The sequence below is a fragment of the Gobio gobio genome (assembly GCF_949357685.1).
Source record: "Gobio gobio genome assembly, chromosome: 21".
In the NCBI taxonomy this organism is placed as follows: Eukaryota; Metazoa; Chordata; class Actinopteri; order Cypriniformes; family Gobionidae; genus Gobio; species Gobio gobio.
Window position 1 is genome coordinate 27,116,297 of NC_137117.1, and position 27,097 is coordinate 27,143,393.

General features: G+C 38.8%; 1 protein-coding gene across 6 annotated transcripts; it reads right to left on the bottom strand.

Annotated features, from left to right (window-relative positions):
• Positions 1-400: 400 nt before the first annotated feature.
• Positions 401-26,250, bottom strand: uba1 (ubiquitin-like modifier activating enzyme 1). Of its 6 annotated transcripts, none has more exons than XM_079803081.1 (26): positions 25,991-26,230; positions 18,664-18,780; positions 18,357-18,415; positions 18,080-18,248; positions 15,105-15,239; positions 14,866-14,972; positions 14,689-14,779; positions 14,431-14,563; positions 8,898-8,995; positions 8,660-8,806; positions 8,309-8,485; positions 8,080-8,187; positions 7,843-7,923; positions 7,420-7,572; positions 6,831-6,996; positions 6,524-6,720; positions 6,356-6,420; positions 6,066-6,261; positions 3,562-3,636; positions 3,266-3,467; positions 3,085-3,170; positions 2,907-2,999; positions 2,627-2,818; positions 2,440-2,541; positions 2,208-2,308; positions 401-2,097 (listed from the first exon to the last, which is right to left on the bottom strand). In XM_079803081.1, exons 2-26 carry the CDS (start codon positions 18,778-18,780, stop codon positions 1,962-1,964), a joined length of 3,186 nt encoding a protein of 1,061 aa, XP_079659207.1. In that variant the 5' UTR covers positions 25,991-26,230; the 3' UTR covers positions 401-1,961. The 6 variants fall into 6 exon arrangements, with proteins under 6 accessions (XP_079659207.1, XP_079659206.1, XP_079659208.1 ...); XM_079803080.1 differs by lacking the exon at positions 25,991-26,230 and adding an exon at positions 20,990-21,324; XM_079803082.1 differs by lacking the exon at positions 25,991-26,230 and adding an exon at positions 20,990-21,214 and having other exon boundaries at positions 18,664-18,805.
• Between the last annotated feature and the right edge of the window lie 847 nt (positions 26,251-27,097).

Sequence of the window (27,097 nt, forward strand, 5' to 3'; positions counted from 1 at the left end):
GTCACAAAATATTACCGCATTGGAAACTAATTTAATCTAGTGGAAACGTTTGGTACTGCACCCAAACAAAAGTCTTACTGAAAGCTGGTGTTTTTGAGATCTTTGAGATTTTCAAATTTGGAACAACTTTGTGGCTTTTTAGGTTTAGATGAATGGCTTTGATTTTCTCAAAGTTTTAGAGTAAAACATAATTTGAAAATATATACATTTCCTATCAAATTTAAAAACTGTATTTGTATGCATTTTACATAATACATTTCTATAACTTTTGTTTCCCCCCTTAAAAAAAAAAAAAAAAAAAACCTTTTCACCTCAGCAATAATCTGCCAAGTGTCTTATTAAAAAAAAAGAGACCAAAATTAAGTCTGTGCTCAAAAGCATTCAAGATTTACGGCAGTTTAAGCTAGAAATTTCATTTTCAAGTGTGTATTTAATGCATGTTATTTAACAGGCAATACATAAAATAAAAACTATTCCATTAATATAATTTTGTACTATAAAATCCCCTAAAAATATTATCAAACTAAAATAGTACATTAATTTTTATTGTAATGAAATAAATTCACTTTGAGCTTCTTTGCAGTAGGGTTAAGAGAAATCAATAGAAAAGGGGGACAAGGTTCAATTTATACAGAAAAACAATGTGCTGTAATTTGCAAGGTATGTGGGGGTTTGATCATTTAATTTAAAATAAGATAGTTACTCAGAACTAACAGTCAAACTGGAGTGAATTTAAACCAAAAAGGTTAATGTCATGAAGTGGCCCACTCACAATCCAGCACACAAAAATTCAAGCAATTGTCAAACATTGGAGAAAAGATATCTATATCTATATAGCTTTGATTCTATCTAATGTTGACCCAGACTATTTATTTCTGTTAGTTATTGTTGTAAAATATTTTAAAGATTGTGATTATATATTAGGACAGAATTGAATGTGTACTGTGCAACTTAACGTGACAGAAACACTGAAATATTCCTGATAACCAGTTTGCTTAACTGCAGATTCTTTTTATTAACTTTATAGATACATTTTAAAAACAACAGTAGCAAAGAAAGGACAATTAAGCAAAGAAACGTTTTCAACTTTATTCACTAACACGCTAAGTGCTCCCATTACAGAGTAAAATCACTTTTTTGTACTGTAATGTTTTTTTTTTTGGAGTTTAACAAAGTAGAAAGAATACAGAGTTTATGTTCTACACGGTGTACACCAGAAGTTTGCCCCAAAAAAAACAAAACAAAAATGGGGAGGAAAAAAAAAAAGAAAGAAAAAAAGTTATGTGCAAGTTCCTGAACCCAACCCATACAGAAACCAAAGAGGTAAAAGGGATGTTCCCACTGGGCATATGGGAGAGCAGGATTTCAGTAAGTGGACCAACTCGCTCCAAGAAAACCTTGGCCAAAAAGAGCATTTCAAGTTACAATTTAACGTGACATCAAGCCAAGGCAGCGATTTGGAAAAGAAAAAAAAAAATTAAGCGAACAAAACTGATATTTTTCCTTTGTACTCCATATTTTGGCATTAGTCAATATTTTACTCCAGAATACAAAGCAAGATGGTGCTGCCCACAAATGTGTCATGAGGACAGGAACAGAGATCCGTGCGAAAGAGATGATTCTGAGGGAGGGAGTGACAATTGGTGTACAGAATAATTCATTCACTGAAGCTGTGTTACAACAACCAGTTCAAATAAGTTACAGCCAAAGATTCACATGCTCCCCAAATTCCAAATGATAACCAGCCTGAAAGAATCACACCCTGGAGAGTTCCACCAATAGAGAAAGAGGGGTGTTTGAGATTTAATGCTCCTATTATTCTGTAACTGATTAAAAAAAGAAAACAAAAAAAAACAGATTGAATTCTCTTTGGGCTCTCCAAGCATACTGATGCTCCCCATCCCCAGTGGGCCACCCTCTCCCTCCTCCGACATGTCCCCTTCCCTACCCTAAGAGCCCTCTCAGCGGATGGTGTATCTGACGTAAGGGACCTCGACATCCTCGTCTGTGTCATCATTGCAGCAGAGCTCAAAAACTAGTGCTTTAACATGCTTCCCCAGCTTCTTCTTGGACACCTTGGTCACAATCTCAGTCATCCTATGAAGAGCAAAACAGAGGTTAAAATTTAATTCTGCAATTCTATATGCCTCACTTCTGCCCATATGAATAGAAATCAGCACATCTAAAAAGATAGGAAAAAAACTCACGGTAGTTCCAGCCTCTCTTTAAGCTTGGCCGCGGGCATGAAGAAGGAGTAGAGCATGGAAACTCCCTGAGAGAGCATAGTGATCTCCAGTTTGTGTTCATTCTGAGGGAGGAACAGAGTGTGAACCACGAGTACACAAGATTAAAAAGACCCTAGTTTGCCTGTTTCTCCAAGGGATGGGCACGAATAGTGCTGGGCGATATGGACCAATTTCACAATTTATCAAACATTACCTTGAAATAGTCCAAGAACTGTCGGAGTGTCATTTCCTCTCCATTGGGCTGAATGCCCTTCACCTCGAAGCGGTCCCAAAGTGTCCAATCAATCTCATAATACTGCGAAAGGCGAGAATGTCAGAATAGCGTGGTCATTTAAAGGCATGCCAACATTGCAGCGGTAATGGAGAACGATGCTGCGTACCTTGTGCTTGGGGGCAGCTATAGGCTCAGAGAAGGCAAAGAAAGGTAGAGCAAGGTTCATGAAGCCGTTCTTGTAGGACTCAAGACTCTTGTGTTTCTGAACGATTTTCAGCAGCTCCAGACACACCAGACCCACCACCGCAGCTGTCGTTGTGGCGATGGCTGGAATGATTTTCCCAGCAATGAGCTTGCTCTGAAACAAGAACACAAAAGGTGAGGGTCTGCAATGATGGGATTTAACTCCCAAGACAGTTGAGAAACCATTTCAGTTGCCCTATCACCTTGTGTCTATCTGCAGGTGGAATGTCATAGTTCTCTGCTCTCAGATTAGAAGCTGCTACAATGAAGTCCATATGGAAGTTTGTGTCATCGTCCTGAGGAAGAGAACGTCATTAGCGTTTTAACTGAAGTTCAGAAGTTTTACTGGCTAGAAAATTGGGGTTGAGTTATAAACGGCACCTTTTCAAATTCAATGGGACAGAGCTTGAACTGAGTCGCTTCATTAGAAGGCAACAGTGTCTTCAGTTCTTCAAGCCTAGAGTCATCTGAAAAGAGAACGAGTTTGAATCAATGATAGTGTCGATTCACAATAGTTTAATAGTTGTTTTAAATCCACGTCCACTCGAATGTTCTCAATCACCTCTTCTCTTACCGACTGATGCATTGGCACTCTGCAGCTCCTGATCAGACACGTGGATCTTGACTCCTGACTTGGGAGTGAACTCAGGCACTTTAATTTCCTGCAGCAGCTTGGACAGAGCTGGGCGGTCAGTTGAGGTCGGCATTCCATATGACTGGGCATATAAGTTAGCCCCTGCCATAATGTAGTCCATGTGAAGATCCTGCCAATCCCAATAATAAACATCGCTCATTTTTACAACGTGAAATTTCCAAAGGAGTCCATTTTATTTGAGTTCTCACACAGTGAATACTCACATTGTTAGTGCTGAATTCTAATGGATGAGGACATCTTTTTGGACCCGACCAGAATGGCGCCCCAGAGCTGGTAAGCTGGACAAAGAGAGTAAAAGATATTACAATAATGTTCAATAAAGTTGAAAATAAGGAAATTTACCCTACTTTCTAAATTCACGTAATAGACCTTATTATAAACTAGTGTTTCTCAACGGGGCGTTTGGAAAACATTGGGGGCGCTGGAAGCAATATCTTTGCTATTTACACACTAAACAAACAAAGATTTAAGAGATAAAACTTGATTACTTGAAAAAGAAAATGGTCTGCAACATTATAACCGTGTCTACAGCGGAGCATCCTTGGACACAGTGAACATTAGAAATGCATTGTCCATTTGTCAGTAGTGCAAGTGGGAGTGTGATCGAGAGTGTCAGAAATAGAACATAGCATCCGTTAAATTGGAGCACATCCAGTGAAGACAGAATTACTGATTATAATAAGGTTCTTATTAGGGTTGGGAACCGAGAACCGGTTCTTATGCAGAACCGATACTGATTTTTGAAAAATACCAGAACCGCACGAAATTCCTAAGTTTCGGTTCCAAAAGCGGTTCTGGTGCAATGTGTGTGTACGAAGCGCTGGTAGCGTATCCTTTAATAGCGAGCGACAGCTCCCCTCATCATGAATATTAATTACGTTGCCTGCCGCTTTCAGGAGTGCAACCAATTAACGCAGTTCAGCACTGAAAGCCCTCGCACTACACATTCACGGTTTTGCGTCAGATATTTTCGCATGGTGAAGAGAAAGTCACAAGTATGTAGACATCCCAAGTCTCCTGGAAGTTCCAGGAGTCTCCCGCATATTGATAGCGGCTCCCTGATGCCCGCAAATTAGTTAAATTTTCCCGTAATGTAGAGCGAGCAAGAGCGCGCATGCGAGACACAGACTGTGTACGCGCGCACGGCAGAGAGGGAGAGAGAGCGAGAGACCTTGCGTGTGTGTGCTAGTGTGCACCTAATGAAGCGCATGTAAGACAGAGCATCCTGATTGGCCTGTTTCGTTAAGTCAACCAATCAATTGTCAGTGTGGGCGGGCTACAACTAATGAATAAATATAACTAATAAATATAATTTATAACTTGGTTTTATTCAGAGACAGAGAGAGAAAATGTAATTTCAGAGGTGTTCATTTGAACATTTAATTTTAATGTCCATAAATTCCTTTTTCTTTTGCAAGAATGGCTTACTGTAATATGTTCAATACAGGACTTTTTTTGATATTGCCAAACTGTAAATTCATTTGAGAGCAAGTAATAAACACAAAAAGGATTGTTTGAGTTGCGTTTTGTGCCTTTTCCTTTACCACTATTTGTTTAATAATTTTAATGGAACCGGAATCGGAACCGGAATCGTTAGGCGGAACCGGAACCAGAACCGGAACAGGAAAATTTCTCACGATTCCCAACCCTAGTTCTTATACATGGTTTTGATGCGATGTGTCGTGCCGTTCACGTCCGATATAGACAAAGTGTAACCTCCCAGTTTACACCAATGCGACTAGAATCGTTGGTGTATCATTTACATGGCAACGACAAATTACTTCAGTGTTTCTGTCAGCTTTCTGTATTGAAGCTGCCTAACTCCCAGTGAAAACAACTTGCGTCTAACATTCAGACAGTATAACTATGATTTTTCTTGTTTTCTGTTGGAAAAATTTGTATGAATGCTTCTTGTGATAATCTACTGCAATTAAAGTTTCAATGCCACATTTCTAAAGCGTTTATTTAACACTCATAAATATTTCTATTCACATGGCTTTCTTGCTCCTTGGAAACAAATGATAAAGGTATTTCAACTATCCAGTCAAAATCAAATCTGTTACGTGGCCTCCAGTGACATGCTTTTTAAACGATGTAAGGGAAAGGGAACAAGATAATGGGTAGGGTGTGTTGGCCACTGTTATAAATGATTCATCCATGCATCTCCTGGTGATGTATATTAGACTTCCCCAATCCTTTAGTCTGCCCTTTCCTTTCAATCGACTGCAAGCTGCCATTCAGATCTTCCTATATCCAATTAACAGGAACCAAGCCCCTGCCCTACATTTTTCTTTTTTAATAATCAATTTTATGGATGCGTTTCCGTGACAATTCAGAGGAAATGACTGGTAGCCACATCACAAATGTACATTTTTTTTTTATTAAGCTTTGGGAGGTGTCACCATATGACATCTTACCATCTGAACTGAACTTTAATTTCAATGAGGCTCTCTCATTATGACCTCAGGAAAGTTGTATAACCTTGACAATTTTGACTTTATGCCTCAACAAAATCCAGAAATATAAAAAACCATGACAAAGCCTAATGAAAGGGTGTTTAAGTATAAATAGCATTTTTAAATGCATTTGAATAAATAAATCCAATTAGATTAATAGGAAAAAGAGTTGTCATATCATAGACCTTTAAGGTTCAGAAGAAGAAAATGTCCTCCACAGAGCTGTAAAAATGAGAACAGGCAGGCCTCACCTGTTCTGGGGGGAAATTGTGCAGTAGCTGACGGATGTTGTTGTTATATTGACACTGCCAGTGGTTGCGAGCCCAAGCTACACAGTCCTCCCAGTTGCGTGGTTTGTCTGTCACCAGGCTCTTGTATACTGCCTCCAGCACCTCCAATGGCTGAGCCCCAGGGAGCTTCAGTGTGCGCTCCATAAACTTTGGGTCTCTGGGAAGGGATAAGAACATTACATTATTTTTAAAAAACTGACAGCACCATGAGTGGAACATTTACAGGGTTATTTAGGGTGACAGGAACTTACGTCAGATACTGCAAGGCATTTTCAGCAGGCTGCTTGAAAAGTCCCTCAAACTCATCACGAGCCCACTAAGAGAGTGAGAGGATGGATAAACAGCAAAAGGTCAGTTTAGGTCAATACAAATACTTAAGGCTCAAGACAACAGAAGTTCATTACAATATTAATTGTTACCTGGAGGGTGTGTTCGATTGCATTAGGGAAGTTTTTGAGTGTGCAGATAGGAATAGACTTCTCTGGAGGATCCTGGCTGGAGCTGTATGACTCTGTCAGGAAGGGAATGACCACCTGCACGTTCCCTTTGGTGCCTAGAGTTCCAGACTCCAGCAATGGCTTACGGTAGTACACACATCTCCGGTCCATATACATACCTGTAAAATCAAAGCATGCAGAGTGGATTTCACACAAGCAGCTATTTGACCATTACATTTTGAAGTGACCTCCACGACCAGCCACTTTCCTCTCTAAAAGTTTTACTTACGGGCATCTACATTGTCAAGAGCATTTGCCACTCCATCAAGGCTCTCAAAGAAGTCATCGTCATAGACCTTCTCTGTGTCCGGCCCTACACGGTTCTGATGGCCTGTGATGCGGACTGTCGGGTTCATCTGCTTCACGGCTGCAGCAGCGGTCTCACTCTTCATCTTCTGCTCAAAGGAGGAGCAAAGTCATCAGCAACCATACGCCGTGTACACACCATACGATTTATAATAGTTCTTGCTTATCAGACTGTATGAACACAATCCCCGGTATAAGCCACGTTACAATGTAGGATCTCAGTTGTCAAATGTCAAGACTGTACGGTAGTCAAAAAGCAAAAAACTTATTGGTTTTTGATTTGACGATTTGTCGTAGAAGTCACACTGCAGGACTGTGCCTATAAACTGCTGACACAGCCACTGTCAGCGAACATATCAAACTAGCAATCAAAGACTTCAGATTTAGGCTTAGGATTAGAGGAATCTTTTAAGACAAAATCATACAGTGTGCACCCAACTAATGCCATAATCAAGTTCTCTCCCCAAAATTCTATCCTGCTTCAGTCTAATAATGTGTCAGGTCAATCTCACCGTGACATCCCAGGGCCTGAAGAGGAACTGTCGATTGAGATTGGACTTCTCTATGGTGTCCATGTCAGTGACTATGACCTCGCCATCACCACCGGCCAAGCCCATCATGGCAAAGTTTTTCAGCAGCTCACAGCCAATGGCTCCAGCTCCAACCTGAACACAGGGGGGATAAAAATAAAATAAAAATAATAATAAATAAATAAAATAAAATCACTAAAATTAAAATTACAGAGACTAAAGCTATTAATTTTAGTATAATTTATAAACTACAATACTTTTTAATATTTTGAACTAGCTTACGGTTATAATAATTTCATTCAAGATTAATTTGGTAGTAGTCAGTTAGTAATTTTAGCATTTCAACAAACACAAAGTAATTATGCAGGAGTAATTATGGTGTAACGGACTGTTTCAGCTCCTCACCAGAAAATATCGCTGTTTGGCCAACAGCTCTTGCAGCTTGGACCCAAAGACAGCAATCTGGCTATCATACCGGCAGTTCCTCTGTAGAAAACAGAAAAATGAATAAATTATTCTTTGAATGAAACCCACAAACTTCTAAGGGAGCAGCAAAATTGGACTAACTCCACTAATATCAGACAAATACTGAAGACATGGAAATATCTTGAAAAAGGAAGGTGATTGACAAGAGGCACTCACAGGTGCACACTCTTCCTCTGTAAGAACAGCATCCTCAGCCTCAGGCAAGCACTCCAGAGCATCGAAATACAGCCACTGCATGATGGGCATAAACTTCCCAGTGCAGGCCTGAGCAGATGAAGAGAAAAAGAAACATTTACCAGACCATGACAGATGAGGCTAATGCAACACGTTCCTGATATAACTCACTGATCCGAAGCTCAAAGACAATAATGGGAGACTGTATTACCTTCATAACCTCCTGGGCAGCAAGCCCACCAATAAAGGCATTGACAGGTGCCAGGTCTCCAGCAGCCACGCAGGACAGTTTTTTGATGACTGCCTGGTCCAGCTGCTCCTGCTTGGCAGATCCGGTCTGTGCAGCATTCACCTCATCAGCCAGAGTCACAAGCTCGTCCGCATCCGACTGCAGCAGTAGAGAGCGAGAGAGAAAGACATCACTGCTGAGTCACGGAGTCTGATGTCCACAACTCAACACATTGTATTGGTTGAGAACGTTCTTGGCCAGAATAAGTGTGAATGTGGATTGATCCATACGCGGAGTCAAATCTGGCTACACAAAACTAACAAAAGTCTTCACCTGACTCCAGGGCTTCGGAAGACGACTGTTCTTCTTCTCAAACGCATGCAGCGCCTGAAAGCCAACGTGCAGGTGGCCTGGACGATCAAATTTGGCAAAATCAGTCAGTATGAACTCTGGTTCAGCCATGGAGGAGGACAGGGATTTCTGGGCAAAGAAAGTGTGCATATGAAATCTAGTAGAATATTCACTTTACATGATTTCCATATCCTTAGTCCCAGCAAGGGCATCAACTTACGAAGGCAATTTTCTTGGGCATCTTCACTTGTGTGACTATACCACCTCTCACATAGTCAGAGAATGAGCTTGTGTCACAGATGCTGAAGGTGTAAGGACCTGACGACAGAAATCAGTCACATTAAAACAGCCCACTGATCTTCAAACAGTAAAAAAACATTTGTAACGTTAAAACAAAAAATAAAAAGTTCAATGCTTTGGCCTTAGACTCAAGGAGTTTATTTCTATCATTCATCAGATCCTGTTCCTTCAGGACAAAGATAGTTAACTGATTGACACTTATGCTGATCCAGTTACATTTTAAAATGTAGGGCAACATAAACAGCAGAAAAACCTGTCAAACCAGACGTCTCGAGACGACTGAAACGGTTTTAATCGACATTGATTTTAAAACACAGTGAGGAGGATGACAGAGGCATAGAATAATCCACGTAACACATTGAGTACTTAATAGGGCTGCACGAAATGAGGAAAAGCTGCGATGTGCGATAACACTGTTTAATATTGCGATGACGATAAGACTTGCGATAAATATTCAAATGTGAATGTTAGCTATACTGTTCCCATGTCTTAGTGCTTTAATAGGTCGTGTTCAGTGTTGGGCAGTAACGGAATACATGTACCGGCATTATTACGTATTCAGAATACATAACTGTGTAACAGTTACAATTTAAATAGTTGATATTTAGAATACAGTTGAAATCAATGGATAGCATTAACGATACTTCTGTTTCATGAGTTTATTTACTCTCTAAATAAATTAAGGCAACTCAATGCATTTCTCAGAAGCCCCAAAATGAAAACGAAAAAATGCACGGTTTGCGTGATCAGTCACAATGGAGTCCAGGGATGGAAATTAACTTTTTTTTGTCCACCGGCCACTGTGGCTGGTGGATTTCAAAATCTACCAGCCACTCAATGTTTTTACCAGTCACTTTCTTGTTTTTAATCGACAATGTGTAACTGGATGTGAAAAGTAATACTACAAGCTCTACAATACTTAAGCAGTATATTTAATCTCAAGTCTCCATGAAATACTGACATTTTCTCTTTCTCTCTTATACATACACAAACCATGAACTGATATACATTTCATTAAATGAGTAGGGCAGATTAATGGATGTGGCATTTTATGGTTGATGATTTGTGGTCTTTTATGGCTTCCAGTTTTAGGTTTTTAGACCCAACAATGAAACTATTAGTTTTGGCATCTTCTGAAGCGTGTTGACGACACAGCCTACTAAGGTTGCCACCATGACAATATAAAATGTTATATTTTACAATTGATTATTTAATTTATTTCTAAAGAACTCTTTAGTAGCCTATTTGGTGCACTTTAAAGGGATAGTTCACCCAAAACTAAAACATTCTGTCATCATTTACTCTCCCTCATGATGTTCCAAACCTGTATGAGTTTCTTTCTTCTGCTGAACACAAAAGATGATATTTTGAAGAAAGTTTGTAACCAGGCTGCTTTGGGGGCACCATTGACTTCCATAGTAGGAATGAATATTCCAAAGTGTTCAACATAAAGCAATGTATACATGTTTGGAACAACTTGAGGGTGAGTAAATGACGACAATTTTCATTTTTGAGTGAACTGTCCCTTTAAGCAGTCATTCTGAACCAGTAATCACTTTTTTTGACAATTCTGAAATTCAAAAATGTTAATTTTTGTATCAATTTACTTAAATTATGACTATTATTATGTAATTATTTGTCCCATTTTTATCTAAATATTCTTTTAATAAATGTCAAACTTTATATGGCAGGATTATTTATTATGTGTGATTAAAATGATACATTAATAATAACATTACTTAGGCTATAATCTATTAATTAATCTGTCTAAAAATATATAATAATTCTGTCTGCCAAGCTCTGATAATGTATGGAATATTATATAAATATATTATCAATTTAAAAAAAACAATAGGCCTATACCTTTAGAAGCACGGATGTGTCTCATGTGTCACATAGACCGGTCTGTCAGCGCTGCTGCTTTAAATCAGTCACTCTGAGCAACTCAAATGCTTCTCTGCAAAGTGTGCAGTTCGCCTGAGGTTCATCACGAGTTACTGGACAGACCCATTGATACCTTTTTTTTCCTATTCAGCTCTATATCTGGAGATCCTCTTGCGTTCAAACGGTGGACGCGACGCAAGCTCGATATGTTTTTAAAAAACCGCGCAAGTTTACAGCTCATGTTCTCGAGACTCCGCCGCTATGGCAAAGCCGCTAAAACGCAACCACGCGCAAATTAACTTCTCTACTACTTATTGTGAATTTGATTTGTAACGCAAACATTTTTTTTGAAGGTGTGCCTCCTCTAAAAGTGTCCGCCATCCAGGTGAAACAGTAGGCTATGCTATCTTTATTTACCCGCCACGGTAGCCGCTAGGTGAAGCGAGTTTACCCGCAACAACACAAAATCACCCGTATTTGGCTGGTGGCGGGTGCTAATTTCCATCCCTGATGGAGTCGGAAGAGGAGCAGCGGGAGCTAGAGGTAGAGATGGAGCCAGAACAACAGAGCCAGGGCAAGAAAGTGTTTCTATCTTGGAAATTCAAACAGCATTTCATATTAAAGAAAGAGAAGGGAGAACGAAATATAACACGCCAGTGCAACTGTGCAGTGGCGCGGTGGTTGGGGGTGGCGGCTACACACGCATGCACGCCTATATTTTTTATATAGTTATATATTCGTTAAATATATTATTTGTTTATATTTTTTGTTTTTTGCTATTTAATTGAGATAATTATATATTAGGGCTGTCAAAATGACGCGTTAATTTCAATTAATTAATCTGAGGAAAAATAACGTGTAAAAAAAAAAAAACGCAGATCAATCCATTCTGTATTGGACTTTGACCCTGAGCTGTAAAATGAAGGAGGGAGACGAGAACACGCTGCCTGGATCATTGATTGGAACATTTACGTAGCCTATATAAAAACGGCCTGATGGAAGTGCTGATAAAAATAAAGTCGTCTGCGATGTCCTGCAATGTCCACTATCCTACCCAAGAGCGTGTCATACACATATACATGTAATTTGCTTGTTTGTTCTTTTATTTAGCCTATATTCAATTTCTCATATTAGCCATATTGCCCACCTGCACATACCAGCTGATATACAATGTAGTCTTGATTTGGGTGGTCACTCTGCATTGAAAGTTTGAACGGGTTTTAAATCTTCTAAATCAAGTAAAATTATTCAAAATAAAGTCATTTAAGCATGCCAAATTCAACTTTAATCATATAAAATGTAATTTCCAAGCAGCAAAAGTGCGGTCAGTGAAAATGCTGAGTGGCTAGTAACTTTGGAAAACCACTACTAGCCACAGTGGCTGGTGAGCAAAAAAGTTAATGTCAAGCCCTGTTTGTATGTACAGTGAAAAAACTGTTCTTCCTGAAGCACTTCAGCACTTTATTTCCTCAGCATTTAGGTCATATTGTTTATTGTTATGGCCAATATTTGACCAGTGAAAATAATAAGAGTTTTTGAACTTTAATGTCACTAATGCTGATTATTCATTGATTCATTTGAATTGAAATATTTAAAATACTTTCACAGCAAAAAATTATGCGATTAATTTAGATTAATTAATCACAGTATGTCATTAATTAGATAAAAAATTAATCGATTGACAGCCTTCCTCTCTCGTTCGGCATGAATCCATATGTTTCCATGGCTGTGATGTAACATTTAATTGCGAACCCATTATTTATTTTTTAAATAAAGCTTTGTGATACTCAACTGCCATTGGCTCATCTGCGTTCGAGGGGCGGGGCTTACCGATAGGTCAATGGAAGTAATCCAAGTATTCAGAATACGTTATTCAGATTGGCGCATGTAATAAACTGTATTCCCTTATTCATCGTTTCAGGCTGTCTGTTGCGATGTGTTCATCGCGCAAGTTCATATCGCGATGACGATGAAAATGATGTATCGTTCAGCCCTAGTACTTAAGTTTGTCAACAAGCTCTTTACAAAGAGATTTTTCAATTATTTTGCTAAGTGACATTCAATAGTTTATTTAACGGTTTTGTGTCATCTACAACTAGTTTTTAATCAGGGGTCTGTGGAGTAGATATGCACAACTTTATATTAACTATTAAATAATATCTAGCTTTCTAACTTTTGCTCTAAGCATTAAATAGTGTAGTAATGTTAAACTTCCATTGGGACCTCAAATTGACTTCAAAATTGTTAAATTACACATTAAATATTAAAGAATAGTTGTTTCGCCTTAAGCGAACACATATACATATAAAACTTCAATTCACACCATGAAAAACCTCAGTTCCCACTAGAGGTCTGCTCTCATGCGGCTCTCGATCAGATTTCCTGCAGCGCGAGATTATATTTCCAAATGAAAGACTGTAGCAGTCGCTAACTCTAGTGTACTTTGGACAAGAGCGGGCGGTCGGACAATAGCCCGGCCACTCCCAACATCCTTTGACAACAGCACATTTGCGCTTGAACTTGAAGTAAGGTGGCGTTCACACATTTCCCTGCCTTTAGCAACCTGGCAAGAAATGTTCTTTGCATCCCGGTCATGAGTGCACCTGCGGAGAGAACATTCAGCCTTTGTGGTCGGATTTCGGAGGAGACACATTTGGTACTGAAACAGTCATCAGTCAGCGACATTCTGTTCTCAAATATTTAATTTTGCAGTATAGCTAGTAAGCCAACAGTTTTTGTTTATTTGTATAATTTTGAGTGAGAGATGCATTTAATTTAGCCTATTTTTTCGGTGACATTTTTACGTTGTTGACAGTATCATGAGACAAATAAACAATTCTTGTATATCCAACATTTTATATTTGTTATCCCCAAACACTCCCTTCCTTTAGGGGAAATTTAAATGTGAGATTCTGAAAACGAGATCTAAATTTAGTGGGATTGGTCGGGATGAAAAATCACTAAGCGGATAGCGGGTGAACACAGAGTGAATTTTAAGTGGGAGTGGGTGCAGGTTAGAACTTGGTAAACAGTTTGTTTGCATACAGAATGAGAGCGAAAATGTTAATGTGCGTGCAGTCTATACGCGTGCATGCGGAGGGAGAAGTTGCGATTTTAGAATAATTCCCAGAGATCATTGAATATTGTTTTTGCTTGAAATTCCCATCCCTAATATGAGGGAGCCTACATTTGTGTGATTAAAAACGGTCATGAATACTAAGAAAATCTTAAAATGCTATGTGCATTTAGAACACCAATTCAGAACACTAAAATGCATGTTTGAGCTGTTTTAACAAAGCAACTTGCACTGACATCTCTTAAAATGTCTGAAAAAACAATGGCACTGATATATAAGATGTCAGTGTCAAAAACATGCATTTTAGTCTGAAACCGGGGGGGTCAGCAATTAAAACTCTTGGAATTCTAAAATTGGAAGGGCTTGGAAGTCAAAAAGTTTGAGAACAACAGATTTTTTCTTCACCATTTTGTATTCTGGTGGTTCCTGGGCTGACAGAGTCTGAGTGGGCATTCATGGGTCTGTAACAGCAAGAAAACCCCTGATAACTCACCCAGTGTCTTGATCTCTACTGGTTCACAACCATTGAGCTCCGTCATGCCCTGCACTTCTGTGAAAGTGACGTAGTCTCCACTCTCAAATCCATGTCGTGCTTCATCCAAACACGTAACCACACCAGCGCTGTCCTTTTCACACACACACAACACAAAAATAGCAAAAGATTCAGACAGCCAGAAAAGTAACAATTGACAATGTGGCACTTTACTACTACAATAACATGGCTTAATGCTACCATCACACAGGCTCTTACCTTTGTGATCATTGAAATCATGGCACTCAACGGCTGCTCCCCATTGGTGTCCAATACTGTCATTTCCTCCCCAAAATCACAGAATAGTTGCCTATTCAAACATAGAATATCCATAAGAATTATCAAAAAAAAAGAGGAAAAAAAAAGAAACTCAACAAATCAAGGGGGTATTCTTACCCAAACAGCCCACGTGTGTCTGCCACAATCAACTTGACACCATTATTGTGGCAGAAATCCCCGAAGCGTGTCTGCTCATCGAGGCTGGAGTTGGTGAGCACAACAACCTGGTCAAACACAAACCCCCTTTAGGCAACTCATTCAAATTCAGTTAAACATCAACCAATGCAAAGTTCCATATGCATGTAGGAAAAGTAGGATTTTGTCCACATGTTCAGCTGATGGGTGTAGTCCAGTACCTGAAACTGGGTCAGGTATTCGTTGGTGAGGGTGCCAGTGTAGGAGGTTACAGGCACATAGCTGTTCAGTTCTGCCAGTCGAGTCTGACTGACATCTGCACGGTTCTTCCCGAGATCCTCCTCGCGCAGGTAAAACTAAGACATGTAACAAACACATTTTTATTATTACTACTATAAATATTACACTCCTGTGTTTCAATTTAATTAATATTTTTACTCCACTGAACTTAGTCTTAATATGTTAAGGTAAACAGCTAAACAGAAGTTTGGGGCTGGTGACATTTTAAAAAAATGTTTTTGAAAAGTTAAGGCCAATTTATACTTCTGCGTCGAGTGTACGCCGTAGTGTACGCCATAGGCTACGCGCGTAGCCGTCGTGACCATTTATACTTCTGTGCTGTTGTCCGCGTCAATGTGCAATTACACATGCAGACGCTAGTAGGCAGCGTCCTCGGGCATGTTGGTGTAATCAAGACAACAGCCGAAAAAGCAGCTTGTTGTGTAGAACGTGTACATTCATGTCGGAATATCAGCAGCAGTGAGAGAGCGGCTTTTCTTGCAGCTTGAGTTGTTGTATCTAATACAAATGAAGCATCTCTAGTTGATTAGTAAAGTTAAATAAGGCGATCTGGCGCTGGAATGCGTTTGTGAAATCATGCAGAGTGCTCGTGGCCGCTGTTTTCACTAGTGGTGGCTCGAGCAATCGATTGCTGTTGCGGAGACTTCATTCACGAAATGTACCCTAATGTGTCCCTGTTCTTGATATACAATTACTGATTAACATCTTTGGTTTTAATGAGAAAATAAATAAACTATACTCAGCGGACCTATGTATTTATTTACTAGCATAAAGAATCGCTGGACTACAAAATATTGTTATAGCAGACGTACTAAGGAACTATCATCCCATTTCTGGACAAACACACACACACACACACACTAGGGCTGTGCAATTAATCGAATTTCGATTTCGATTTTGCCTCCCAACGATCACCAAAATAGTACAATCGAGAAAAAACAATTATTTTGCCATGTTCAGTTTTGCAAGAACACTCTTATTTTGTCTTGCGTTCTGAATGAAACGCGCACGCGCTCATCCGCCCCTCCCGAAGCCACAAACTTTCTCAGATCGTGAGTCTCGTGTGCATATCATCCGCTGGAATTTAAAAACTCGGCGTGAGTAAAGATGGCAGAAGGAGGGCAGTTACAGCAGCGTTTGGTGAGCAAAAAAAGGCAAAACCAACTCCGTTGTCTGGGAACAGTTTGGCTTCGAGGAATCAGACGAAGAGCAGAAACATGCTACGTGCAAGATTTGCTACATGGTAGTGGCTGCAACGCAAGGGAACATCACGAATTTGTTTAACCACTTGAAAATTAAACACAGAGTGACCTATGACAATCTAATAAAGAAACAAAAACTGACGAGAGCAGGGGTGCCGTGTAAACGTCCTTTTTTCCCCTCATATTTTTCAAATAATTCTCTCTTTGTAAACTTTGTTTAATGCATGCGAGTGCTGCCGTATGTTTGAATATGACCAGTCGTTTTCCCCGTCATCACCCGGGTTTAGTGCCAGAAGACGCGAATGAGAAGTGGCGCGCGCTGTGAGAAAATGTGTCTCTGTGCACTCATCCGAGAGCGCGCACACGTCTCTCAGCGCGCAAATATTGAGTTCTCTTTCAAGTCTTGCTCTTGAACGGACAAACTCACACAAAACGTATGTCAACATGTCCATCTTGATGAGTATCCTAGCAGACATAGTCTGTATATGCCTTAAGTGAACAATCCGATCCGGATTGAATAGCTTTTGTAAGTTTAATAGGATTCATCTTTAATTTATGCACTCAACTATGCAATGTTATTTTACATTTGATACATTTCTGTACCTGAAAACTAATGTTAGACGTACCTGAAAAGCATATCTAGCCGAACCATATTGTTGATCTTATTTATTTGTGGTTATCATTTTTACGTGAATACTTTTATACTTTGATTTGAATATATGTTATATTATTTATTTTAATAGTTCAAAAAGTACAACAAATGTTACAATTTCAATTGAATTGTTGAAAGGTGTATTTTTAATAAATACAACACATTCCCAAAGTCATGTGAAATAATTGTGTTACATAATCGTGATTTCAATATTGACCAAAATAATCGTGATTATGATTTTTTCCATAATCGAGCAGCCCTAACACACACACACACACTCTCCTATCGCAGATTTTTTATTTATTTATTGACCTGAGGGAGGGGTTCTGGCAGACCAATCACAGCGCTTGCGGTCCGCGTAGAATTGACGCGTTGTTACATTTTTGGAGAGGTGCGCGTCAGGGTACGGCGTATCACACAGCCTACGGCGTAGGTCCGACGCAGAAGTATAAATTGGCCTTTATGCTCATCAAGGCTGCATTTATTGGATCAAAAATACAGTAAAAACAGTAATATTGTGTAATATTACTACAATTTAAAACAACTGTTTTAGATTTTAAAATATATTTTATTCCTGTGATGGCAGGGCTGATTTTTCAGCATCATTACTCCAGTTTTCAGGGTCACACGATCCTTCAGAAATCAATCTTAATATGCTGATTTGCTACTCAAGATTTTTTTTATTATCATCAATGTTAAAAACGGTTGTGCTGCTTAATATTTTTGTAACTCATTTTTCTCAGGATTCTTTGATCAACCGAACATGATTTGAAAGAACATTTATTTGTAGTAGAAAACATTGTATATTGCTTTACTTTACTTTAACTTTGACAAGTTTAATGCATCCTTACTGAATAAAAGCACCAATTTCCTTTAAAAAAAATAGACCCCAAACTTTTGTATGAGAATTTAATTGTTGTTTGTGCTATCAAATACAGATTTAGTTGTATTCAGATTTAGCCCCCTTTCATAGCTTACAAGCAAAGGCTGTGTGTTGCATTCACACACTTACAGTTATTATGAGTCATGACCAACCACTAACCTGTGATGAAAGGTCCTTCCACTCGGCCACGCCCTGGTCGTGCAGGGTGACACTCTTGACTCCGGCCAGAATGACATTCTTGGCTATTTCTACACCCAAACCTCGCATCCCTGAGATCAGAACATTGGAGCACTGCATTCGCTTCATAGCATCATGGCCCAGTACGTACCTGAGAGACACATACTAAATTTAGCCACCACTCACATGATCAAGCCTCTTATTTGCTTAAAAAGAACGTTATGAGGAAACATCAAACTGAAATGAAGGCCAAACTCACAGCTGTCTGGAGTACAGACCCTCGTCGATCTCAGCATCATTTCCATTCTTAGCCATGCCCTGCAGAGACCGAGAACCACAGTTAACAGACTATAAATAGATAGTCAAGCTCATAACTTATTAAACTGGCTGTTCTACAAAAAAAGACTTTCAATAACCAGGCACAATAAAGAATGATGATTTTAACCAACAAAAAAATTACTACATCTGAATATTTAATATCAATTCAATCAATATAAATTTAGAAAATCCAGATGTCAAAGTTACATCCAAACAAATTAGTTATAAAAAGCCTGACTTGAACCTACGTTAGCTGGTGTGTGAGACAGTTCGGTTCTGACAGAGTTAGAGGAGGAGCAGTGGGATCCCGTCTTCGTCTCTGATCCTGACACGCGACGCTTCTTGGACAGCGGCGAGCTGGACATCTAAAAAAGAAAGAAAACTCAATTTCTGAGTTTTTCCAAGCAAATATTAGTGTTTGAAGTGCATAAATATTGTCACGCAAACACTGCAGATCACATTAAACATCTGCAGAGAAAATAAAAAGAACAGCATCTTCCAGGTCACTTCATTTTGGTGGAATAACATATCAGATTCACAGATTAAACAAACCAATTAACATCTTAGTAGAGGCTTAAAAGCATTTTCAAGCTATTTGCTCTAGGTCTTGCCAAAAGCTCTTGTGGTTACTCCCACAAACAAATGGAAAGCAGTGGCGTAAATGAGAAATAATAGCAACATCCAGATGGGTTGAATACATTATTTAATGTGCAAGCACCTGAAAAACAAAACAAAAAAAACCCTACTAATTGTACTACTTTTACTCACTATTGAACAAACATGTTTTAAGATCTGGGTCTACAGCCAAGATGGAACAAAAGGGCACAAATTAAGTAACTTTCAGAAGAAAACAGAAAATTAATCATCCGTATAAAACGTGCTTTTATGAGAATTCTGAAATATGTCCTTATATAGATAAATTGCAATTTCAGCACTGAACAGTTCCTTCATGAGTGTAAAAACGATTGTACGAGCAACACAGTGAAGTCATTGTGATTCAAAAAGGGCAAAGGGGATTCTGGTCTGTAAAACCAAGGTGATTGAATGAGCTTGCACTATGACAAGAAGAAAAACACCAAACTACATTCAGATCACTCAAATGAGGATTTACAACAATAAGGTTTGTATTTCCACAGCACAAAAAGAGCACGATTTCTGCCGCAAGATTAAGCTCTTCGGCTATAAATAGCTCGCGGACAGAAGCGTTGTGTTTATGGTGAATGGCTCGTGCATCTACGTTACTGGCTCATCCACTGCCTTAACAAAACCGCTGATTCATTAAAACAAAACTGCAGTGAATGTCACATCCCAAGGCCGGTGCAGCACAAACACAAATTCTTGTGACATTACGGTTGGCCATATCTCACTAAAAACAAACGAAACTTCATAACGCTCATTAGTTGCGGAGTTCAACGGCCCTCGAATCAAACCGTATATTCTAGAAGGACTAAGTTACAACCCACTGATCTACACACAATTATATTCATCCGTGCCTCAAACTCACGGGCTGCGCTCGAGCGGAAATTCCGCATACAATCGTTACGTTGTCAACAGAACACTTTCGTTTTTTTAAAAAAGGGATAGTTCATCTATCTTTGAACTCTCTCATCTTAACATAGTTCATCTATCTCAAAGGGATAGTTCAACTATCTTTTTTTTATTGTCATAATTTACTCACCCTCGTGATGTTATAAACCTATATGACTTTTGTGGAACATTAAAAGAGTTGTTAGGCAGAAAACGACAGCACTTATCAATCACTTTCATTTTTCCCCATAGTACCGACTGAGGCTGTCATTCAGACTGACAGTCCCCCCGGAAGAAAGTCAGTCATACAGGTTTAGAACAACGTGACGGTAAGAAAATGACTATTTTTTGGTGAACCGTCTCTTTAATACAATAAAAATAATGCATACAAATCCATTAGCATACAAACGGTCAACTTAATATCTTGACGTAATCTTGTAAACCAAAATTACGGTACGAGCAGATTGAGGTGTCCGCCCTCAGATTTAGGATGACCCAAGCAAACCCGAAACATGAATAAAGCCGTGCGTGACATAAGCAAAAAAACAGAATATCTACAATCAACGGCTACACCTGCTTTGTACATTTCAGATATTCACTTCCATTTCGACGAGACAGAAAAACCATCTGCAGTGTGTCAAGACATCAAATTGTTAGATTAAACAAGACACGCCAAACGTGAAATCCAAACATGTCGCGGGCCGCTAATTAGATTTAACTATTTTATCCGGGTGATCACTTAGCAGGCAACGAGGGGATTCTCAAACACCCAACGTTAGCTTGCTAGCCTGCTACATGCTTTGTAATAGTTGGTGCAGGCAGTTTACCGAGCCTTGAGGCCTAAGTTAGCTCACTAGTCACAAGTTCGCATGCTAACCAGTGAATGAAAGAACTCCGCACCTGCACAAACACAACGATCAGCTTTGTGCTGATCAAAAAGAGCATAATTATACGAGCATATGCGAGGAAATACACGCTATAAAGCTCTATTGAATCAGACAGCTGCTTGCACTGAGTTAGCGTATAACGTAATTGTTTGTCTCTTACCAATAATCCTTCTCAGTCCACTCTCAGTGTCAGCAAAGCGCTCCTCGTGTGAAACTAACTTAGATGGTGCGGATTGTGTGCTGATGTAGATGCGAGGAGAAAACGGACAGCAACAGCACGAACAGCGCTGGGCGAGATGCTGTGAGAAAGCCCCCTTCACTATCCTGCCGAGTCACTGTGTCGTTCAGTCTGCTGCCTGCCTGCCTGTATCGCGTTTCTGGGTTTGTTTCAGCGAACGGAACAAAACCAAAATGGCAGCTGTGGCACAGGGGCGGAGCTGCTGGGATAAAGAGGAACAGGAAAAGGTGGTCTCGCCAAGAGTGCTGCAATCCTCTGCAGTCGCCCATTGGCTGCCCTACCTAAGACTTTACGGAAAACCCGCCTACTTCAAGTACGTACACAGCACATGCCGGGACTTTTAAGGTTTTATAATTGATATTCAGATGCGCATATTGAACTGAACCACTTTATCCACTGTCAAGATGAGCACTAAGCACATAGTCACCCAAAAATTGTCAATTTATTTCCTCTTCATGTTCCAAAACTGAATAACGTCTTCTGTGAAACAGAAGTTATTTTGAAAAAATTCTGAGAGGCGGTATTAACATTGTGGTGTTAATACATAAGTGGCATGGAACGCACAGAAGCCATTGGCACATGCCGCTATGCTTAGTGCCACATCCAGTTGTCATTGGAATATGTGCCAGTGGATCGTGGCATGTGTCACTAAAACTTGTGACATGCCAGGTGCCACTGACATTGTTGCGGAGCATGTCGTATGTTGTGGCACCACCAATAGCAGTGACACATGCAACTGTCTGCCATGCATCATGTAGATAATTAAAAATAAGTAGCTTTCAAGCATGAGTTTAGAGCGTTAATTGTTACAACAGCTATCAGGCTTTCATACTTAATTTCTGCCTTGTGGCCTGTTGTATGCATTTATTTTTATTATAATAAGAGAGTGTGTGTATATTTTATTTATATATATATATATATATATATATATATATATATATATATATATATATATATATATATATATATATATATATATATATATATATATATATATATATATATATATATATATATATATATATATATATATATATATATATATATATATATATAACACAATGTGCCTATTTAAATGGTTAGTTCACCCAAAAATGAAAATTATCCCATCATTTACTCACCTTCAAGCCATCCTACGTGATTGACTTTTTTTCAGCTAAACACAATCAGGCTTTATAATGGGAGTGAATGGTACCTTTTTTTTTAAGCCCAAAGCACATCCATCCATCATAAAAGAAACCCATACGGCTCCAGGGGCTTAATAAAGTGCTTCTGAAGCAAAGCAATGCATTTTTTGTAAGAAAAATACCCATATTTATAAACTACAAATCCCTGCCTTCCGGTAACAGCTGCATGCAAGTCAAGTTCCGGCAGAAGGGTGACCTCTGACCCAACGCATTCATCAATACATCATGCTTCGGGTCAGAGGTCACTCTTCCACCACAACTAAACTTGCGTACGGCCATTACCGGAATAAAGTTATAAATATGGAAATTTTTCATACAAAAACGCATCACTTTGCTTCAGAAGGCCTTTATTAACCCCCTGGAGCCATATGGATTACTTTTAGGATGGCTGGATGCACTTTTTGGGCTTCAAAATCTATGGTTCTATTCACTCCCATTTTAAAGCTTGAAAGCCAGGATATTTTTTTATACTATATTTATATTATATTTGTATTTTTTTTATAGTTTGGTGGAAAGAAGGAAGTCATAGGGTGGCTTGAGGGTATGGGATAATTTTCATTTTTGGGTGAACTAACCCTTTAAATACATATTGTAAATACTCAGTTGTTTTGATAACTCAAAAAAAAAATTCTACTTGCATAAGATTGACAGTTCAGCTGTATCACTTGGAATGATAAAAGAAAACAGACGCTATTTAGATAGGTGGCCACAAAAGGGAAACCAGCAAAGGTGTGTGTGTGTGTGTGTGTGTGTGTGTGTGTGTGTGTGTGTGTGTGTGTGTGTGTGTCACACCACAAATTGACACTTAACAATTAGGTATTTCATGTTGTAAACTACAATAAGAAAACGTACCATTCTGAAATGCATTATGAAAACTGGCACCAACCATTGAAAAGCCTAGACCTTGACACTGGCTCATCACAATGCAGAGTGATGAAGGTCTCTAGATATTATATTAAACTGGATGTCTATTGTATGTAGTCAAAACATTCAGGTATCTTCAGAAAGAATGCATGTTCACATTGTTAAAAATTGTTATATTTCTTATTACATAAATCCATAATATTATTTGCAAAATATTAAAGCCTTAGATGAGAATCACTAACCACATACTTAATTATATCTATATTAATTTAGATTAACATCAGACTTGGATTACTTGTTTTTGCTATCGTCTAACTAACAAACAAATACACCACCCCTGGATCTTCATCAACTGTCATAAGTTTTGGTTTATCTTGCGCTGGCCAGTGTACACTTACTACTGACACCTACCAGCAGGCATGCAGCATCATCATCATGCAAAAATAACGGTTTACAGTAACAGATGCGACTATTAATATGGTATTCATAGTGACCCATGATGATACATTTATTTTGTGTGTTTCCTAGAATGGGCAGTTTGCGTAATCAACAATATAGTAACACTGGTATTAGATAACCTTCAGTGGACATAACATAAACATTCATTCAGCACATGCCACTCACCAACTGACTATGTTTAAAAAATATAACCAATTTTTTTTACAAAATCACTAAATTAGGTTATTTATTTAGGATTCTGTGTCACAATTACATCGGTATAGCTGCTCAACTCATCTGTCAACATGTCAGTGGCACATGACCCAATCCATTGGCACAAGTTTTAGTGGCACATGCCATTACTGGAATTTCTTCTATGAAACTTAAAATAAGTTATTTTGAAAAATGTATTTTCTCTCTCTCCATACAATAGAAGTCAATGCTGACCAAAACTATTTGGTAACCAACATGCTCAGCAGAAGAAATTCCAACAGTTTTGGAATAACATGAAGGGTGAGAAAATGATGACAGAATGTTCTTTTTTGGTTGAACTATTATTTTAAATGGGTTTTATATCCTATTGGATTTACATGGGAGATACAAACAGTACTGAAAGTAAAAGCAAAGTTTTGAAGAAAAATATGACACATTATTTGAGTCCTAATGTGTGCAGAGATATTTAATGTCCCTGCCCATTTAAGGATTATACACATGCTTCAAATTCTATATGTAAACAGTACAATTATAATCGTGTGGCTGGAAAATGTTTACGCTTATACATTTGACTTTTCCAAAAGACACAATTTTTAAGGACATTGTTGAGAATGTCTCTCAATGGCGCTTTAGGCTACAGCAATGTAAAGATGTGATTTATTTACAATTAATAGCCAAAATTAAATGTACATGTGATTTTGGTAATAACAATGAATATTTATTACTAGGCATGGGAAACAGTATGAACTAACCTCCCATCAATTCAGCACTCTGGTAATTACAGTAGAATGCAGAACATTTTTGCAATAAAAAAAAATTCAAATCAGCAGAATATTTTTCAATGACTGATGGAAAAACTGAAAAGTGCTTGTATGAGATGATTTAATAGACATCATGTACTAAAACACGTGCTGCACTTATTCACTCTACCTAATATAAACATACAACCTGCTCTTGACAGCTGACTCTTTAAAGTAGGTCACAACTATTAAGGAGCAGACATAATTGACATGAACCATGTGAGTAAAATATTTCACCCATGCAGATGGGGATAAAGAGTGCCGTAAAATAAAGCAATAACATATGACATAAAATAATAGCCTGTAAGAACGTTTACACTTATCCAAAGTTTAATAATGATTTCATAACCTCTGAAGAACATCCCTTGTTGCACTGCATGGATCAGCTTACCTCTCTTAAGCCAACAACCCACAGAAAATGTCTTTTCAAAGCAATGAGTGCTAAAATGAGGGGTTAGGCATGGGCTTTCTTGTAAATGAGAGGAATAAGCGTTGGGGGATGGGGTGATACTTGTGACAAAGGCCCAAGTGGGCCGCTTATTCTCGCATATGGTGCATAAAAGAAGCAAATGTCCCCTGTGTGAGAGTTACCTTTACAGCAGGTACAAACAATGTAAACAACCCCCAACGCATCGCATCATTCTGCCGCTCACGCACCTGCACTTGATAGTCAAAACCTCACAGTTGGCGTGAGCCAGTTAGCTCGCTGCAAAACACCATTTTAAGATGATAGTTTGAGATTGCAGTTATATGCGTACTAAAGAGGGCATCGTGGGATTTAATGAAGCTGCAGTTTACATAATAGCAAATCGATGCTAACAATGTAACGTTACAGGGTTACATAAACAGGTTGAGGTTTAATGCTCGGTGATCTAACCAGACAAGCAAAGCAATGACCGGGTACCCCACATCCCTACAAGTTTGATATAGTATTTGGTCTATTTTTCCTCATGTGAACCTTGAGATACGTTTAAAAGACTGTAATACAATCAGTTTTGCAGATATATGGGCAGTCAGATTACCTCGCTATCTATCCAGACTAGCTTTCTTGGAAACGATGCGAGGACATTTTGCGATAACGTTAGCCTGCAAAAGCGAAGCTTGTTAGCTTAGCACAACCTTCTTGCAGAGCATGAAGGAATTGTGAAAAATAACCTAAACCATATGACGGGAGAACAAGCCAACTTTCCCGCAAGGACGAGTTGGTTTCCTTTATCCCGGCTCGTGATGCGCGCATGGAGCGCATTGTCTCGCGCATGCCGTTAGCTGGCTGTTCCTAAAGTGGCCAGTTAAAAATTATAGGCAAATTGTTGCGCCTGGCTAGCTGACTTCAGCAGTAAAACTTGGATTTGGCTAGATGTGTTCTTGTGGAGACGTTAGCTAGTTAGCATTAGCTAGGCACATAAGTATGCAGAACTCACCACATCCGATATTACTTGGCCTCTCCACGGTACTGAATACAGAAAAACCTCGCGGGCAAAAGATAAAGAACAAAAAGGTCTAATCAAACCGTTTATGTAACTTTATCCCTGGAAGTGGCGGGAGCTCCGTGACTTTCCAGTGTGAGGGGAGGCTGGACGGTTGCCTGACCGGCTATTCCCTGTACCGTTAACAGTTTCAGCAAGTATTCTTCAGTTTAGGAGCGTAGAACCAACATGTGCAGAGTTTGAGTTGAGATTGTGCTATTATTCAAGATACAGGGAAATAACACAAATGTGTGCTCATATTAGACCCCCAGATACATGCATTGTATAGATGGCAAGATATCTAACGTTTCAAGTAATATTTTATAACACACGCAATGGGGTAATAACGAAAAAGTTTTATATTGTTTGTCGTAACCATAATTTCACCATTGATATCCCCCCCACTGAGTTACAAAATAGACTCGCCCAAAGCTTGGGTTGCGATATGCACTATGGGAGTTGAAGTTTTTATACGTTGAAACGCGCGTCAACTGAAAAACAGCGCTGTTCTCTCAATAGCCTACTTCAGATGATTCCGTAAGAGAGCACTCCAAAATAACGGATTCAGGCCGTATTGCAAACGCGTTTGACCCATTCATAATTTAGAACATAATTTAAGCGTCAAAATGTGCAGATTGCGCAATTCAGTTACAGTTTAACTTCTTGAAGTTGAACCTAATACTGATAAACTGAATATACATTGTGTGTGTATATATACAGTGAGGAAAAGTATTTGAACACCCTGCTATTTTGCAAGTTCTCCCACTTAGAAATCATGGAGGGGTCTGAAATTGTCATCGTAGGTGCATGTCCACTGTGAGAGACATAATCTAAAAAAAAAAAAAATTCCAGAAATCACAATGTATGATTGTTTAACTATTTATTTGTATGATACAGCTGCAAATAAGTATTTGAACACCTGTCAATCAGCTAGAATTCTGACCCTCAAAGACCTGTTAGTTTGCCTTTAAAATGTCCACCTCCACTCCATTTATTATCCTAAATTAGATGCACCTGTTCGAGGTCGTTAGCTGCATAAAGACACCTGTCCACCCCATACAA

Coding starts and splice junctions, on each gene's coding strand:
- uba1 (XM_079803081.1), bottom strand. CDS start 18,780: ATGTCCAGCTCGCCGCTGTCCAAGAAGCGTCGCGTGTCAGGATCAGAG. Junction 8,188..8,308: donor CTGCCCAGGAGGTTATGAAG/GTAATACAGTCT, acceptor TCATCTGCTCAG/GCCTGCACTGGGAAGTTTAT. Junction 6,721..6,830: donor TCTTGACAATGTAGATGCCC/GTAAGTAAAACT, acceptor TTGATTTTACAG/GTATGTATATGGACCGGAGA.